The sequence below is a fragment of the Odocoileus virginianus genome, chromosome 9, assembly GCF_023699985.2.
Source record: "Odocoileus virginianus isolate 20LAN1187 ecotype Illinois chromosome 9, Ovbor_1.2, whole genome shotgun sequence".
Taxonomy (NCBI): domain Eukaryota; kingdom Metazoa; phylum Chordata; class Mammalia; order Artiodactyla; family Cervidae; genus Odocoileus; species Odocoileus virginianus.
This window is the reverse complement of record NC_069682.1, coordinates 15,181,002-15,198,453: the sequence shown is the minus strand read 5'-3', so window position 1 is coordinate 15,198,453 and position 17,452 is coordinate 15,181,002. Positions and strand designations below refer to the sequence as shown.

Here is a 17,452-nt window from a genome sequence, read left to right as displayed (position 1 = left end):
TTTTTTCTCTATTTCCCTCAAGTCTGTTTTTTTCTCTCCAGGTTCCTTTAAGAGTGCACTGGTTGTGACATGAACAGGGATGACTTAACGCCCATTATCATGCAAGCACCTGAAGGGCCCTGAAGTGCCTCCAAGGTCATTTGGAGTTTTCCACAATGCTCGGGGCCCCACACGCGCTCTATATGAGGCCTGCTTCCCTCATATAAGGGAAGGTCACATGACACTGGTCATATAACTTTACCTCTTCTCCTTAAGGGCAGGTTTACTATTATCACTAGGAAAAGCCATCATGGTTTGTATGATGAGAATTCAGCCTTTGTCTCTGGTTCCCAAAAGTCTTTACCAATTTCCGTTTCTCTGGCTCTTAGACCTTCCTGGCTTGTACTCTCTACGCAGCACCAGCTGAGGCCTCCACTCGGAACACTCTGTCTCCTAACCTTCCCGTGGCTGGGGCTGCTTCCCATCATGAAGGCCAATGCCCAGGTCTCCTCCTATCCCCTGAGCCATCCCAACTCTTCCTCACACTTGTCACTCTGTCCCATATCCCAGTTCTATCTTCATACCATGCAAGGTCTGAGACGCCTCTGTTCACCTGTTTCTTTGCTGTCTGTCCCTGCCAACTAAAACGTCAGCTCCATGAGGGCAGATGCCCCATCTCATTCACAGTCTTCACCCCAGTGCCTATGACAGCATCGAGCACATAGCAGGCACCTGAGTATACATTTGCTGGAAGAATGAGTACAGTCCTGTAAATGAAGTCTAACTTCATACACAGCTCCAGTGGCCTTTCTCCAGGCCACCAGAAGATGGAAGAGGATTCTCTGTATTTGAGTGCTCAGATCTGCCACGACCTTTTCTGCATTCTGCTGTGTTTGGGACAAAGGATCTGGGGTTCTGATTGTAGGAAAAATGTTTAATTCTTGGCTTCTCCAGGACAGGTCAGGATTAGCAGATAGCCCAAGACAGTGACTTGGTCAAGGTTTGAACCAGACTCCTCTGATTAATCTTTTCTTTCTACCTGTGCTTGTATCAGCATTTAAATGTTTTGTATGTGTCTGCACCTTACTGCTGTCTCAACGTGTCACTGTAAATATTTGAAAACATAGATACATGTGCTGTATTTCTGGTCTTAGAAAGAGGGAACTGAAATCAATTCCTGGCCTCCACGCAGGCTCACACCCAAATCAAACAGGATTTCTGGGGAAGGTTTCAGGGAAAACCACATCCCTTTAAGCTTGTTCCAGTGTCTCTCGATCTTTTTATTCCTCCCTCAAGGGAAACGAAGGCAGGTGCCAGGCTCGAATGCTAAAGACAAACGATCAGGCTGACAAGTGGGACAATACACATGCAACGTCCTTACCAACATAGCCTGGGGTCCCACACGCTGTGGACATCACGTCCCCTTTGCCTTCCATTTTGGACAATCCAAAGTCGCTGATCATGATTTTGGACTCCTCATCTTGACTGTAGTACAACAGGTTCTCAGGCTACAAAGAAAAGTAGAAAAAAAAATTTACAAACTATGTTAATAGCTGGGTTAATTGTGGGAGCATCACCAACTCACCAAAACTTAATGACAATGGAAGGACAGACTTGACCTTTAGACACAGTAAATACCTGAAGAAAAGCAATGTTTAATGAAAGCAATGTGGTGGCCTTATCTAGTATCGGGGCATTTATGGATTTTCAAAAAATGTGAGTCCATTTCCCTTACTAGTATTTTCTCTAATTAAAAAAAATGAAGTGTATATTGAAGAAACTAGAAAGTAGATGCCTTCCAGACTTGTCGATTCGTTTGCTGGGTTAGGGGAAAGGAGGTTCCCAGAAAGAACGCTGCTTTTGCAGGTGCTCTGTGGTTTCTTTTTTCCTGACCCTTGTCAGCATCCTGCCTCTGACCTAAGGGTCTCTCTCCCGGATCTCGGAAACCTCCTGAGTCCTGCAGCTCTGCACATGCATTGCACACCCTCCTTTCCTGAGCCAGCTGACGCCTGTGCATTCTGCTTCCTGGGAAGCAGAGGGAGGTCATCCTGGAATACATTGACGTAGAAGATCCAGAACTTTCCAGCCACGTGCCCTGAAGAACTCGAAGCCTCTGCTTGCGTTTCTGTAGGACACGGAGTGATGGCTCCTCCTGTGCTTCCCTGACTGTAAATGTCAGAGTTCAGGAAGCAGTAATTCCCCACATGCGGCAAAGGTCTGATTATAACTTTGTCTCCACTCCAGATCTGCATGTCAGTGGCACCTTCGGGGTATCTACGTGGGAGGGGCTTAATGGTGACAACCCTGGGGCAAACTGGGAGACGATGAAACTTCATCTGCATGGCATCTTCTGGAAAACTGGGGAACTTGGTTGTTCCTGGCAAAAAATGGGGGAGGGGCTTATGGAGCCCTAAGGAGCTGTTGAGTGAGAACCCCTCTACCCTTGCCGTCTCCTATTAGTAATTTTCCATTCATGACCCTCACTCTGCTCAATGGTTACACATCCTCATGTGTCCTTGCTGAACTTGGAGTGGAGCCCGACTCTCTCCCCTAATGCGATGTCCCTCTTGCAGGAGTCTTGAATAAAATGTTCCTTATCATTTGAACATGTGTCAGAACCAATTTATTTTTCCTTTAACAGAATACCCCCAAAATACTACCCTTCACCCAAAATAACAAGATAAAAAGGAACAGCATTTATCAACCACAAGGACATTAATCCTGTGGACAAAGCATGAGATTAGAAGAAAATCAAATGTATATTTGTGGATGTTTTCAGTGAGTTTTAAACTAGAATAAAATGGGCCAATCAATAGTGGAAACAATAATGCTCAGAAAACAGAGGGAAACAATCTAACCAAATAGTGCACATGGCTTCTCTGAATGTTTAGGGATTAGCATTTGGTGAAGAGTAAGAATCCAGTCATGGGGGCAGAGTTTTTTTTTTTTTAAGCTTCTGATTTTAAAACTTCCTATCCCTGACAGTGCTTCTGCAGCTGTCAAGGATCTCATGCTTCTAGACAAGGCTGCATCCAGGCAGGAGATGGCCTAACAGCCCAGAATCTCTCCTTATACCTTTTTCCTACAGGAGATGCATTTGGATCAATAATTGGCTCTTCCGAAGGACAACTACTGACGAGGATTCAATCAGCTGGTCATTCTCAGGTTAGGTCAATACTTTTACTTGTCTCAAGATTTAGTAAAGACAGAAAGACTTTTCATGATGGAGGGGGGAGTAAGGGGAACAGAGAAGAAAGTGGGAGAGAAGATGGGCTCAGGGATAAATGTGGGTGGAGGCCCCCGTCTGGCAGAAGGAGGGCTGGGGGTGATGGGGTGAGTGGGGGAAAGAGGGGAGCTTACAATCCTGCCTGGGGTCCTACAAGGCCCAGGACTCACCTAAAAGATTATTCTTCTGCATTTTATGGCATGTTTGCAAGACACCTGGTGGCCAACACATGACTTGGGAGGTCAATTCCAACCCTTGTTCATGTAAGTTTTTAAAAGATCTGAATCAACATTTCCTGTAGAGTTCATGTTACATACAATCATACTCTGAATCCAGTGATAGCGTTCACCCCGCCAGGGGACACCTGGCAATGCCGAGAAACATTTCTGGTGGTCTGAACTTCAGGAGGAGAGGCAGCTGCATGAGTGCAAGAGGGCCTAGAAGAGCTGCTCCACATTCAAGATCAGGAGGGGCGACCTCGTCCAAGGTAAGGAGCAGCAGCTGCGCTTTGCTGGAGCAGCTGTGAAGAGATACCCCACGTCCAAGGTAAGAGAAACCCACGTAAGACGGTAGGTGTTGCGAGAGGGCATCAGAGGGCAGACACACTAAAACCATAATCACAGAAAACTAGCCAATCTGATCACATGGACCACAGCCTTGTCTAACTCAATGAAACTAAGCCATGCCATGTGGGGCCACCCAAAACAGTCGGGTCATGGTGGAGAGGTCTGACAGAATGTGGTCCACTGGAGAAGGGAATGGCAAATCACTTCAGTATTCTTGCTTTGAGAACCCCATGAACAGTATGAAGAGGCAAAAAGATAGGATACTGAAAGAGGAACTCCCAGGTCGGTAGTTGCCCAATATGCTCCTGGAGATGAGTGGAGAAATAACTCCAGAAAGAATGAAGGGATGGAGCCAGAGCAAAAACAATACCCAGTTGTGGATGTGACTGGTGATGGAAGGAAGGTCCGATGCTGTAAAGAGCAATATTGCATAGGAACCTGGAATGTTAGGTCCATGAATCAAGACAAATTGAAAGTGGTCAAACAGGAGATGGCAAGAGTGAATGTTGACATTCTAGGAATCAGTGAACTAAAATGGACTGGAATGGGTGAATTTAACTCAGATGACCATTATATCTACTACTGTGGGCAGGAATCCCTTAGAAGAAATGGAATAGCCATCATGGTCAACAAAAGAGTCCGAAATGCAGTACTTGGATGCAATCTCAAAAATGACAGAATGATCTCTGTTCGTTTCCAAGGCAAACCATTCAATATCACAGTAATCCAAGCCTATGCCTCAACCAGTAACACTGAAGAAGCTGAAGTTGAACGGTTCTATGAGGACCTATAAGATCTTTTAGAACTAACACCCAAAAAAGATGTCCTTTTCATTATAGGGGACTGGAATGCAAAAGTAGGAAGTCAAGAAACACCTGAAGTAACAGGCAAATTTGGCCTTGGAGTACAGAATGAAGCAGGGCAAAGGCTCATAGAGTTTTGCCAAGAGAACACACTGGTCATAGCAAACACCCTCTTCCAACAACACAAGAGAAGACTCTATACATGGACATCACCAGATGGCCGACACCGAAATCAGACTGATTATACTCTTTGTAGCCAAAGATGGAGAAGCTCTATACAGTCAGCAAAAACAAGACCAGGAGCTGACTGTGGCTCAGATCATGAACTCCTTATTGCCAAATTCAGACTTAAATTGAAGAAAGTAGGGAAAACCACTAGACCACTCAGGTATGAACTAAATCAAATCCCTTATGATTATACAGTGGAAGTGAGAAATAGATTTAAGGGACTAGATCTGATAGACAGAGTGCCTGATGAACTATAGACGAAGGTTCATGACCTTGTACAGGAGACAGGGATCAAGACCATCACCATGGAAAAGAAATGCAAAAAAGCAAATGGCTGTCTGAGGAGGCCTTACAAATAGCTGTGAATAGAAGAGAAACAAAAAACAAAGAAGAAAAGGAAAGATATTCCCATTTGAATGCAGAGTTCCAAAGAATAGCAAGGAGAGATAAGAAAGCCTTCCTCAGTGATCAATGCAAAGAAATAGAGGAAAACAACAGAATGGGAAAGACTAGAGATCTCTTCAAGAAAATTAGAGATACCAAGGGAACATTTCATGCAAAGACGGGCTCAATAAAGGACAGAAATGGTAGGGAAGCAGAAATGGTAACAGAGGCAGAAGATATTAAGAAGAGGTGGCAAGAATACACAGAAGAATTGTACAAAAAAGATCTTCACAACCCAGATAATCATGATGGTGTGATCACTCACCTAGAGCCAGACATCCTAGAATGCAAAGTCAAGTGGGCCTTAGGAAGCATCACTATGAACAAAGCTAGTGGATGTGATGGAATTCCAGTTGAGCTATTTCAAATCCTGAAAGATGATACTGTGAAAGTGCTGCACTCAACATGCCAACAAATTTGGAAAACTGAGCAGTGGCCACAGGACTGGAAAAGGTCAGTTTTCATTTCAATCCCAAAGAAAGGCAATGTCAAAGAATGTTCAAACTACCGCACAATTTGCACTCATCTCACACTCAAGTAAAGTAATGGTCAAAATTCTGCAAGCTAGGCTTCAGCAATCCATGAACTGTGAACTTCCAGATGTTCAAGGTGGTTTTAGAAAAGGCAGAGGAACCAGAGATCAAATTGCCAACATCTGCTGGATCATCAAAAAAGCAAGAGAGTTCCAGAAAAACATCAATTTCTGCTTTACTGACTATGCCAAAACCTTTCACTGTGTGGATCACAATAAACTGTGGAAAATTCTGAAACAGATGGGAATACCAGACCACCTGACCTGCCTCTTGAGAAACCTATATGCAGGTCAGGAAGCAACAGTTAGAACTGGACATGGAACAACAGACTGGTTCCAAATAGGAAAGGAGTACATCAAGGCTGTACATTGTCACCCTGCTTATTTAACTTATATGCAGAGTACATCATGAGAAATGCTGGGCTGGAAGAAGCACAAACTGGAATCAAGATTGCTGGGAGAAATATCAATAACCTCAGATATGCAGATGACACTACCCTTATGGTAGAAGGTGAAGAGGAACTAAAAAGCCTCTTGATGAAAGTGAAAGAGGAGAGTGAAAAAGTTGGCTTAAAGCTCAGCATTCAGAAAACTAAGATCATGGCATCTGGTCCCATCACTGCATGGCAAATAGATGGGGAAACAGTGGAAATAGTGTCAGACTTTATTTTGGGGGGGCTCTAAAATCACTGCAGATGGTGACTGCAGCCATGAAATTAAAAGACGTTTACTCCTTGGAAGAATAGTTATGACCAACCTTGATAGCATATTAAAAAGCAGAGACATTACTTTGCCAACAAATGTTCATCTAGTCAGGGCTATGGTTTTTCCCCAGTGGTCATGTATGGGTGTGAGAGTTGGACTGTGAAGAAAGCTGAGCACCAAAGAATTGATGCTTTTGAACTGTGGTATCGGAGAAGACTCTTGAGAGTCCCTTGGACTGCAAGGAGATCCATCCAACCAGTCCATCCTAAAGGAGATCAATCCTCGGTGTTCACTGGAAGGCCTGATGCTGAAAATGAAACTCCAATACTTTGGCCACCTCATGTGAAGAGTTGACTCATTGGAAAAGACCCTGATGCTGGGAAGGATTGGGAGCAGGAGGAGAAGGGGACGACAGAGGATGAGACAGCTGCATGGCATCACTGACTTGATGGACATGAGTTTGGGTAAACTCCAGGAGTTGGTGCTGGATACAGAGGCCTGACGTGCTGCGATTCATGGGGTCGCAAAGAGTCTGCACGACTGCACGACTGAATTGAACTGAACTGAAATTTCAGGAGTGGTACAGGCGTCCATCTGGTCAAGGCTATGGTTTTTCCAGTGGTCCTGTATGGATGTGAGAGTTGGACTGTGAAGAAAGCTGAGTGCCTAAAAATTGATGCTTTTGAACTGTGGTGTTGGAGAAGACTGTTGAGAGTCCCTTGAACTGCAAGGAGCTCCAACCAGTCCATCCTGAAGGAGATAAGTCCTGGGTGTTCATTGGAAGGACTGATGCTGAAGCTGAAACTCCAATACTTTGGCCACCTCATGTGAAGAGCTGACTCATTGGAAAAGACCCTGATGCTTGGAGGGATTGGGGGTAGGAAGAGAAGGGGACGACAGAGGATGAGATGGCTGGATGGCATCACCGACTCTATGGGCATGAGTTTGAGTAAACTACGGGAGTTGATGATGGACAGGAAGGCCTGGCGTGCTGCGATTCATGGGGTCGCAAAGAGTCGGACACGACTGAGTGAACTGAACTGAACAGGCGTCTCATGGGCAAGGACCAGGGATGCTGCTAAACATGTCCCCGTGAATGGGAAAACCTCCCCCAACAAAGAATGATACAGCTCCAAAGGCCAACAGTGCAGCCCCTCCCTAAGAGGAGGAGGCAGCAAAGACACTTTTCTTGCTTTGAAAAAAAGGGCAACTGAGGATCTTCAGTAGCTTCCTGGGGCAAGAAGACTCGGGAATGAGTTTCTGAAGGGAAGAAGAGGTATGTTCATAAGTGGGGGCTGAGTAGCATCCTAAGTTGTGCACTAATCTCTTTAAAATAATTTTATTTATTTATTTATTTTTGGCTGCGTTGTTGCTACATGGGCTTTTCCCCAGTTGCCGCAAGGAGGACTATTCTCTAGTTGCGATGCGCGGGCTTCTCCCTGAGGTGGCTTCTCTTCTCGCAGAGCATGGGGCTGTAAGGCCAAGGGCTTCAACAGCTGCAGCACTCAGGCTGGGGAGTTGTGGTGTGGGGGCTTAGTTGCTCCGCAGCGTGTGGGATCTTCCTGAATCGGGGATCGAATTTGTATCTCCTGCATTCGCAGGCAGATTCTTTACCACTGAGCCACCAGGGAAGCCACCTGATCTTAAATTAATCCAACTGTAAAATCCTCTCTTTCCCTGGCCTCGATCACAAAGTTAAGTTTTTTTAGAGGTTTATGAAAGTTTAACTTCTGAACCCCGACTTCCTCCACATACATAAAACTTCTTTGTGCCTCTGTAAAGAGATTACAAAATTGTCTTAAAACGGTAATGTTCTTGCCACAGTGATAATAAGCCTGGTGATCTTAAAGCTCTACCAGCTGGGAGACATATGTACTTCTCCAAAAGCATTATCTGTGTATAAAAACCCCTATCTCCCATGCAGCCAATCTGTCTTTCTAAGGGGAAATAGACATTGCCCATCTAGGAAATGGCCTATTTGCTTAGAATGGATTTTCAGTGAGTACAGAGAACTTGACCATCATATCACATCTTCATAGTCACCAAACTAACTTGTTTAGGAAGAGTTGCCTGCTGAGGTCTAGAACACAGAATCGGCATTTGGTGAGAACACAAGTGAGCAGAGAAGGCTCTGCTGCTTGGTATGGAGGGGCCATGTGGCCTTACGGAGCCCTCACCTGGCCCTCTGAAGGACCCCCAATGTCCTGAAGATTACCTACTGGTGCTCACAGCCCATTTCACCCATCAAGAAGCCTACAAAGGCTGTAAGAACTCCATCAACATCCTCAAATAACCTCATCCAGTGGTTCTCCAAGTGTGGTTCCCAGACCAACATCAATGTCACCTGTAAACCCCTTAGAAATGCAAGTTCCCAAGCCCTGCTGCAGACCCGCAGGGTCAGAACCTCTGGGGGAGGGCCAGGAATCTGTTTCTCACCAGCCGTGCAGATAAGTCTTCGCTAGTGGTAAAGAACTTGCCTGCCAATGCAGGAGACATAAATGATGCAGGTTCAATCCCTGGGTCAGGAAGATCCCCTGGAGGAGGGCATGGCAACTCACTCCAGTATTCTTGCCTGGAGAATCCCATGGACAGAGGAGCCTGGTAGACTACAGTACATGGGGTTGCAGAGAGTTGGACTTAACATGCACAAACGCAGACAAGTCTGATATAGGCTAACATTTGGGAGCCACTAGTCACTGGGAAATGATTAACATGGAGAAAAGAAGAAAAAATTTTACAGTGAGTCCCTATGAAAGAAAAAGCTATACCATATTACACCCTGACACCCAGTATCAGATAACGGGCAGATGTTAACATTCTGTTTTAACATATTTATGATTTATTCTTTACATTGACTTAGACTGCCCATAGTCGTGAACAGCATGGCTTCAGTACAATATAATCCCTGTGTTTTTGACAGGAGAGGTGCATATGTGTACTGGGTAGGGTTTCCATATTGATCGGTCAGTGAGCTCTGGGGGCTGGGCGTGGACCTACAGTAGAATGAAGCCACTTTATAGTTTTGGGTCAATTACACCGATTTTTTCTGTTCCTCAAATTGGTATGTTTGATCCTTACTCTTGCTACTATGATACCTACCCTTCGGCATCTACTGGGACCTTTGAGCCAAGGTGACCAAGGCCTAGATCCTTCAATGCTATTAGTAAAGGGCGAGTATTCCTAAATATTGTAGGGAAAAGATAAGAATGGAACAGACAGGACACAGGGAGAAGGCTGTACTTGTAGGTCATTTAATCTGTCTTTCCTGATAATCTTCAATTTCCTTTCTCTCTCATCTCATCCCTCTACCAGCTGCTCCATTTTTTTTTTTTTTCCATGTAGTGGGTTGTGCTGAAGCAGGGCTGGAATTGGGAAAAGCCTGAAGAACTGCACTGGGCAAAGGATCTTCATGGCCTCTGTCTTGAACAAAATTACCCTTTAGACAAGCTTGAACCAATACACAACCTACATCTCCCATGGCCCTTTTGATGCAAAATGGTTATTAAATGTCCCAAACAATGGCCAGGCCCATTGATCTTTATCATCTTTCAAGCCACTTCTGGGTCCCAAAGGCCCTGACAATTAACAGCAGGCAAAGCCCACCATTCATTCCACCCATATTCCAAATCAAGGCAACCTCATCCCTCCTCTGGAGCCGATCCTCTCTTCACAGTGCATTGTGGGTTGGAAAGCAGTTGGAGAGTGTTGCTAAGCAATGGGCTCACCTTGAGGTCTCTGTGGACAATACCCATTCTATGGAGATAGTAGACCGCATCCAAGACCTGGCGGATCAGAGTGCTAGCGTCTTTCTCTGTGTAAAATCCTTTCTCCACTATCCGGTCAAACAGCTCTCCACCAGATACACTGTTAAAAAAAACAAAGAACAAATCAGTATAAGTTTATTTTTTTTTTAATGTTTTGTTTATTTTAAAAAATCTTTATCTCTTTGACTGTACCGGGTCTTAGTTGCAGCACACAGGATCTTCAACCTTGTGGCATGTGGGACCTACTTCCCTGACCAGGAGTCAAACCTGGGCCCCCTGAATTGGGAGCATGGAGTCTTAGCCATTGGACCACCATGGAAGCCCCAAAATCAGTATACGTTTAAAAAGACATGTTGAATTATTCAGGGAAAACTATCAATAAGACCTTTCAGTATGGTGAAAGACTCAAATTTTAATTCAAAAATAAATCTATTTCCAGATTTAAATGTTGTCTCCTTATTCCCCAGAAGTTATACCAGGGAAGTGTTTCTATGTCATGATGGTACAGATGGTCTAGAAGGAAAGAAAGTGAATAAAAATACACTAGGACCCATGGACTAGGCAGGCCTAAGAAGTCTCTCTTGGCCTTTGCTCCATCCTGCTTGGACAACATTAAGTCAGAATAACCTTCCAGAATCATCAGTGACAGGGAGACAACGCTGGGGAGGAGGCCTCCCTCACAGGAGAGTGTAGCCTTAAAGATCTGGGCGGTGGGAGGGGGTGTTTGTGAGCAAAACAGCAAGCAGCCAACAGGATGTCAGGCTTCTTGACCCAGATCTGCTCTTAAGATGCTGAGAAGATGAAGACTCTGGGAACCTTTGGACTTCAGTCTTTCCATCTATTAAATAAGGGAGTTAATCTAGTCAATCATTCCCTCAGATGCATCAGAACGTCAAAGCCACTTTTGAATTACAAAAAGGTAGAAGAACGACACTCCAGCATATTGTTTCAATTTGGTTTGGGGGAGAAAATATTCCATTTTAATTTGCTTTGAGTTTCAGATCGCATTAACCATTTTTTGGTATTTATCGAAAGGGGGCCTAGATCACCAAAGGTCAAAAGGCCCTGGTGGACAACTTCCAGAGTCCCTTTTAGCTCTGATATTTGATGCTGCTCTGAGTTTCACAAAGTAACAGAACTGCAAAATCCTGAACAGAAACAATTCAACTAACACCTCTGCCTTCAAATTCTTAGACTATAGGATTCTCAAAGAAAAAGTGTTTTGTTAAAATAATTAAGCCATCTTGGAAATTAGCTTCAAGGGATTTATTAGCACTATTTTAATAAAAGAAAAATACATTTCCCAAAAGTAAAATGAAAAAGATATATTTGAAATACCAAAATCAGGAAAGTTTCACAAACAACTTTTACATCTTTAAAAGACAGGCCCCAGCAGTAACACACACATACACCAACACATGAAGCTATGATTCATTTTCTGCAAGTCAAGGCAATTAATGTTCAATAACTGAGCCACTGAAATGTTCTTTTTTTAAAGAACTAATAAAACAAAATTGCAGCTATAAAAGGCCTGTGTATGAGTCTCTCTCATTACTTATAATCAGTCTGAGCCACATTGAGCTTGGATAATGTCTCATTTCCAAAGCAAACTGAGCAATCTAGATAAAAGAAGAAAGACACTCAGGAAAAATAAAAAAGCAATTCAAAGAGTGAAAAGCAACAGAAACAACAGGGGAGTAAGTACAGCTGGACAACTGCGCTGTCTAAATGATCCCTCCTTGGGTAAACCCAAATCCCAGGACATTCACATTCCATCTCAGCAACTCACATCAAGTTCTCACCACTCTTCTTTTTTTCTAGACTCTTCTTCCCAGTGAGTTTCAATGCAAAAACTCTGCAGAGTCTAAGACTGTATTACAGGAGATGTATTGCTGCCAGGGGTAGGGTAGACTTGGGTGCATTCACCTGGAGGCAATTCACTTCACCAGATCATTTATTCATCACTCCTTCTACACGTACTGGGCGCCCACGAGGTGCCCGTCACCCTGTGCAGTTGGTGCCAATCAAGGCGTCGTAAGCAGTGGAGGAGGAAAAGTCCTTCTTGACCGTGGCCCTACTCACTCCCTACATCGGCTCACCTTCAATAAGGGCGCTGAGCTAGTGTTCTACCACTGGGCTGCTCCTCACACGCTCTGCAAGGCGCCTGAAGGCCTTAGGCAACAATGCTCCCCACCCCTAACCCCACCCTTAGCACCCCGCAACCTGCGATTTGCCAAATCTCTTCCCTCCCTCAAAACTGATCTTTCCTGCTTCCAAGTCTCTCAAAGTCCTCTTCTCTGCAATGGGATGTAAGGTATTAATAGCTATTGAATAATATTTTCTCTGTGATAGTTCAGCAATGCAGGGACTTTCCTAGTGGTCAGTGACTAAGATTTTGTACTCCCAGTGCAGGGGGTCCAGGTTCGATCCCTGGTCAGGGAGCTAGATCCCACACGCCACAACTAAGAATTCATTCACATGCCATAACTAAAAGACTCTGTGTGTCCCAGCACAGATCCCATGTGCCACAACTAAGACCCAGTACAGCCAAATAAATAAATAAAATTTTAAAAACACGATTTGAAGGATCAGAATTGAAGTGTAAGATACTCCTGTGCTTGGTAGGGTCAGTGTCTCAATTTTCTGCCCATTTAATATTTCACTTCTTAAATTCCAAATTGTGCCAGTGATTTATATTTCTGAACAGTGCTCAGAAAGAATGTGGTTTCCTTAGAAACCAAGGAACAGGGGAAAAGTTTTAAAACTTGCCAATAAAAAATGTAACAATACTGATAAAAATACCTTAAAGTTCGTAAGTTTTTATACTTTCCAAAAATCTCCTTCAGCATACATTTCAAAAAGGCCATTCTGACAGGCTGAATGTTCGAGCTCCCTCAATTCATAAGCTGAAGCTCTAAACGCCCACATGATGGTATTTGGGGGTGGGAACTTAGGGAGGTAATTAGATTTAGTTGAGGTCGGGAGAGTGCAGCCCTGATTATGGAATCAGTGTGTTCATGGAAAGAATAAAGGACATCATAAAGACACCGTAAGAAGGCGGCCATCTGTAAGCCAGGAACAGAGTCTTTCAGTTTAGTTCAGTTCAGTCGCTCAGTCGTGTCCGACTCATTGCGACCCCGTGAATCGCAGCATGCCAGGCCTCCCTGTCCATCACCAACTCCTGGAGTTTACTCATGGAATCAAACCAGCACCTTGGTCTTAGACATCCTAGACTTCAGGACCGTGAGAAATACATCTCTGTCCTTTAAGCTGCCCAGTCACTGGTATTCTGTTATGACAGACTGAGCTAAGACACCCAATCATTTTCAAAATCACTTGTGAACAACCAGAACCCCAGAATCACTGGTAAGGAAATAAATTTAGAATTGTACTGAGGGGCATGTCTCATTTTCCAGCTGGCAGGATGCATGAAGGTTGGGGTGGTCAGCTGCTGAGCTGACGGGTGGTTTTCTTGACTCAATATTCTTCTACAGCGAGCTTCCAATGTGCCTGGTTTAAAGGTCCTCATTAGAAATGGAGCTCCTCAAGGAAAACTTGCAAAGCACCGGAATGCAATTAGAAGGATGTTGTCAGGTGATTGGAGAAAAGGAGCAGGACCATAACAAGAGGTCAACAAATAAAATTACTTAACGGCAGCCACGGGAGAGAGACTCAGCTTTAGGGGGATGTAAGTGTACGAGAAAACTGGATACCAAAGACTAAAGGAAAAGAAGACAGGGGATATGGTTTGAAAACTCTCTATCCTCTCGGCTGAACTTAGACATTTATTTAGAACAACTTGTCTTTGCAGTGAACTTGGGTTTGCTCAGTCTCCGACCTCTGTGCCTATTACACTGCACTGCTATCACTATATGAATCTCAGCTATGCAAATACCAATTAGCTGGATGTAATGATCTCAGTGGGCTTCCCGGGAGGCTCAGTGGTAAAGAATCCTCCTGCCAATGTAGGAGACATGGATTCAAGCCCTGGGTCAGGAAGATCCCCTGGAGATGGAAAGGGCAACCCACTCTAGTATTTTGCCTGGGAAATCCTATGAACAGAGGAGCCTGGTGGGCTCCACAGGGTCACAAAAGAATCAGATGTGACTGAGCGACTCAACAACAATGATCTCATAATATTTACTAGCAAAATTTTAAGTAATGCAAATCTCTTCAAATTAAAAAATAGTCAAGAAACACAGTTTCAAAATTGCTGGATCAAGTAAGTAAACTGTAATTTCTGATCCTAGACCGTAACATAGTCTGTAATGTACTACACACAGCTTTGTCAGTATACCATACATCCATTGTTAGTATTAGGCAAACTACCCTGCTTTTTACATGAACTTGAACGTCTCCATCTGATTTTGGTAGATTGTTTTTGTTTAGTAGCTAAGTACCATGTCCAAGTCTTTTACAACCCCATGGACTATAGCTCTACCAGGCTCCTCTGTCCATGGGATTTTCCAGACAATAATACTGGCGTGGGTTGCCACGGCCTCCTCCAGGGGATCCTCCTGACCTAGGGATTGAATCCAAGACTCCTGCATCTCCTGTTTAGCAGGCAGATTCTTCACCACTGAGCTACCTGGGAAGCCCCTGATTTTGGTAGATATTATCCCCTTATTTTAAGATTTACCACTAATTATATAGTGTGTTATAACAATATCATCCATACATCCATTCAAAACGTATATTTGTGCTAATGTGGAAAAATAGGCTCCAAAAATCTATTACTCTAGAAGTTAGATTTAATAAAAGATGAAAAAGGCCAATGGAAACCAGAGTATGTCACAATATATGCCTCTTAGACATAAAATTATTTTGAGTTGAAGGCAGTTAAGAAGTAAATGTAGGAAAAAAAACTCCCCCTTTCCTGTCTAAAGGGAGGAAATAAATTCTCCTTTCACTGGAGACACACTCTGATCAACCCAGAGTGGAACTGGCAAACAAACCGAGTTCAACTAATCCGTGTCACCTTAGTTACGTCTTCATCATTTACTACCCCTATTCCAAACCCCTCTGTATTGTCTGCTGTCCATAAATTAATTGTTTGCCTAAAAGGTATAAAAGCTTTCTGCTCTGGTCACTTACTGAGAACTTAGTTGCCTTGTGTAGGCTACATGCGTAAAAATTCAATAAAATGTGTTTGCTTTTTCCCTATTCATGCTTCATTGTGAGTTTCATCTTCAGATCTAGCCAGGGACCCTCGGAGGGTTGAAGAAAACTTCTTCCTCCCCAACAAGGCCAAACAGTATAGCACTGTGCTATTAATATTAGAGACAGGAGTCTGAGAAGTATCAGTGCTGATACTGGGATGATAAAAAGCAGTGTTACAACAGACATGCCCTGAAATGCACAAGACTGTCACATAATGAGGCAGCACCAGTATTAAAGACCCAGGTGACTTGGCTACAAGAGTCATATGGCCTTAATGGGCTCCAGTGCAAGACTGGTTACAAATATGTGTTTTCTAAGAACCATTTCCCCTATTTACATAGAATCCTAAGGGGAAGGCAGTCCTGAAACATGCAAGTTGTGATTGAGAGGCTGAAAACAAAACATTTTTCAACTGTGAAAGCCCAAGGCTCAGATGACAGAAATACACATTCTTTTCACCCAGCCAGGAGAAAGAAAGGAACCATCAGTCCTTGCCTCAATCATGCCCCTAGGACTTGCCTCCTCCAACACAGGGCACCCACTATCACTTTGCCCAATCCTCGTGACTTCATCTGCCTTTGGTGCCCCCACCCTCTGCTCCTGGAGGGCTCTCTCACCCTCTCCAGGAAGATTAAGGGTTTATTTCATGAAACCTCTGTCCTCAATCTTTCTCTCCTGCAGCAAATCCCACTTTAATAATAAAAATATCTTTATTCTCAGAATTCGGTTTCACAACATCTTCCCAGCCTCAATCTGTTCAGAAATTTCCAAAACACAAACACATGCCTCTCCATGGGATGGACCAGAGACATTTAACCCCTTGTATGCTGCTGAATTTTGATTCTGGCTCTTTTGCTCTCTAGGTATCAGGGTGTTGTGGACTGAATTGTGCCCCCCCATCCCAATTTTTTAATGTTGAAATCCTAACCACTTCAGTACACCTCAGAATGAGACTGTATTTGGAGAAGGGGCCTTTAAAGAGGTAATACAAGTTAAGTGAGGTAAAACAGGTCTCGTGCGAAGAGACGCCAGGGGTGAACACAGAGGCCTGACCCTGTGAGGACATTGTGAGAAGACAGCCATCTGCACACCAGGGAGAGAGGCTTCGAGAAGCCAAACCCGCCCACACGCTGATCTTGGACCTGAGTCTCCAGATTGGTTAGGAAGTAAGTTCCTGCTGTTTCAAGTCACCCAGTATGTGGTATTTTGCGGTGGCTAACTCCACAGCAGATGAATAAATTGAGGAACATAAAGGATAGTCCATACCCAGGTAGTGTATCTTTGAATGCATTATTGTTACTGTTTAGGCACTTAGTCATGTCCAACTCTCAAGACCCCATGGACTATAGCCCACCAGGCTCCTCTGTCCATGGGATTTCCCAGACAAGAACACTGGAGTGGGTTGCCATTTCCTTCTCCAGGAGATCTTCCCGACCCAGAGATCAAACTCGCATCTCCTGCACTGGCAGGTGGATTCCTTGCCAGTAAGCCACCAGCCCCTTCATGTGTATACCCTTCTTCATATTTTTTCAAGGTTTTTGGGAGAAAACATTTTTGTTACTTTACTTATATTGTATGCTTTTTTAGTCACCTAATCAAATAGTCTTGTATCACTTGATAAAACATGTTTTCCTGTTTCAAAGGGGTACAAGGTCCAGTGTGTATAGAGGGAGTGACTAGGACAGACAGACAAGACAGTTGGGACTGAGGGGTGAGGGTAATTTGGGAGACCACAGAAGGACTCCTAGAAGAGACCCTGGGGGCGAGACAGGAAAAAGTGAATTGGAGCTGTCTTAAAGAAGGAGCAGCATTTAGTCAAGTGGAGAAAAGCCCAGTGGGCAGGGAGAGTCCAGTCATTTGAATAATCATGAAAAGAGTTTTTGCTGAATTAATTTTCAGGGAAATAGAGTCAATGAAAGAAGTGTTAAGTGAGCGCCGTCTATAAGCCCAACACATGGCATGCAGTTTAGCCCATGTTTGGGCAGCTACAAATAAGTTCAAGTCGACCATCAAGACCACTAGCAAATAATGACTTGCCAAATTGT

The 17,452-nt window shown here is 44.0% G+C and overlaps 1 protein-coding gene across 3 annotated transcripts in view; it reads right to left on the bottom strand.

The window, feature by feature from the left end:
- The window catches only part of CAMK1D (calcium/calmodulin dependent protein kinase ID), a 389,654-nt gene that overhangs the window by 55,888 nt on the left and 316,314 nt on the right, over nucleotides 1-17,452 (bottom strand). For all 3 annotated transcript variants that reach the window (XM_070471985.1, XM_070471984.1, XM_070471983.1), the window contains 2 exons: nucleotides 10,209-10,347; nucleotides 1,361-1,487 (listed from right to left, as the gene is read on the bottom strand). In XM_070471985.1, coding sequence (XP_070328086.1) covers nucleotides 1,361-1,487; nucleotides 10,209-10,347 — 266 coding nt within the window. The remainder of the gene's footprint in view (nucleotides 1-1,360; nucleotides 1,488-10,208; nucleotides 10,348-17,452) is intronic.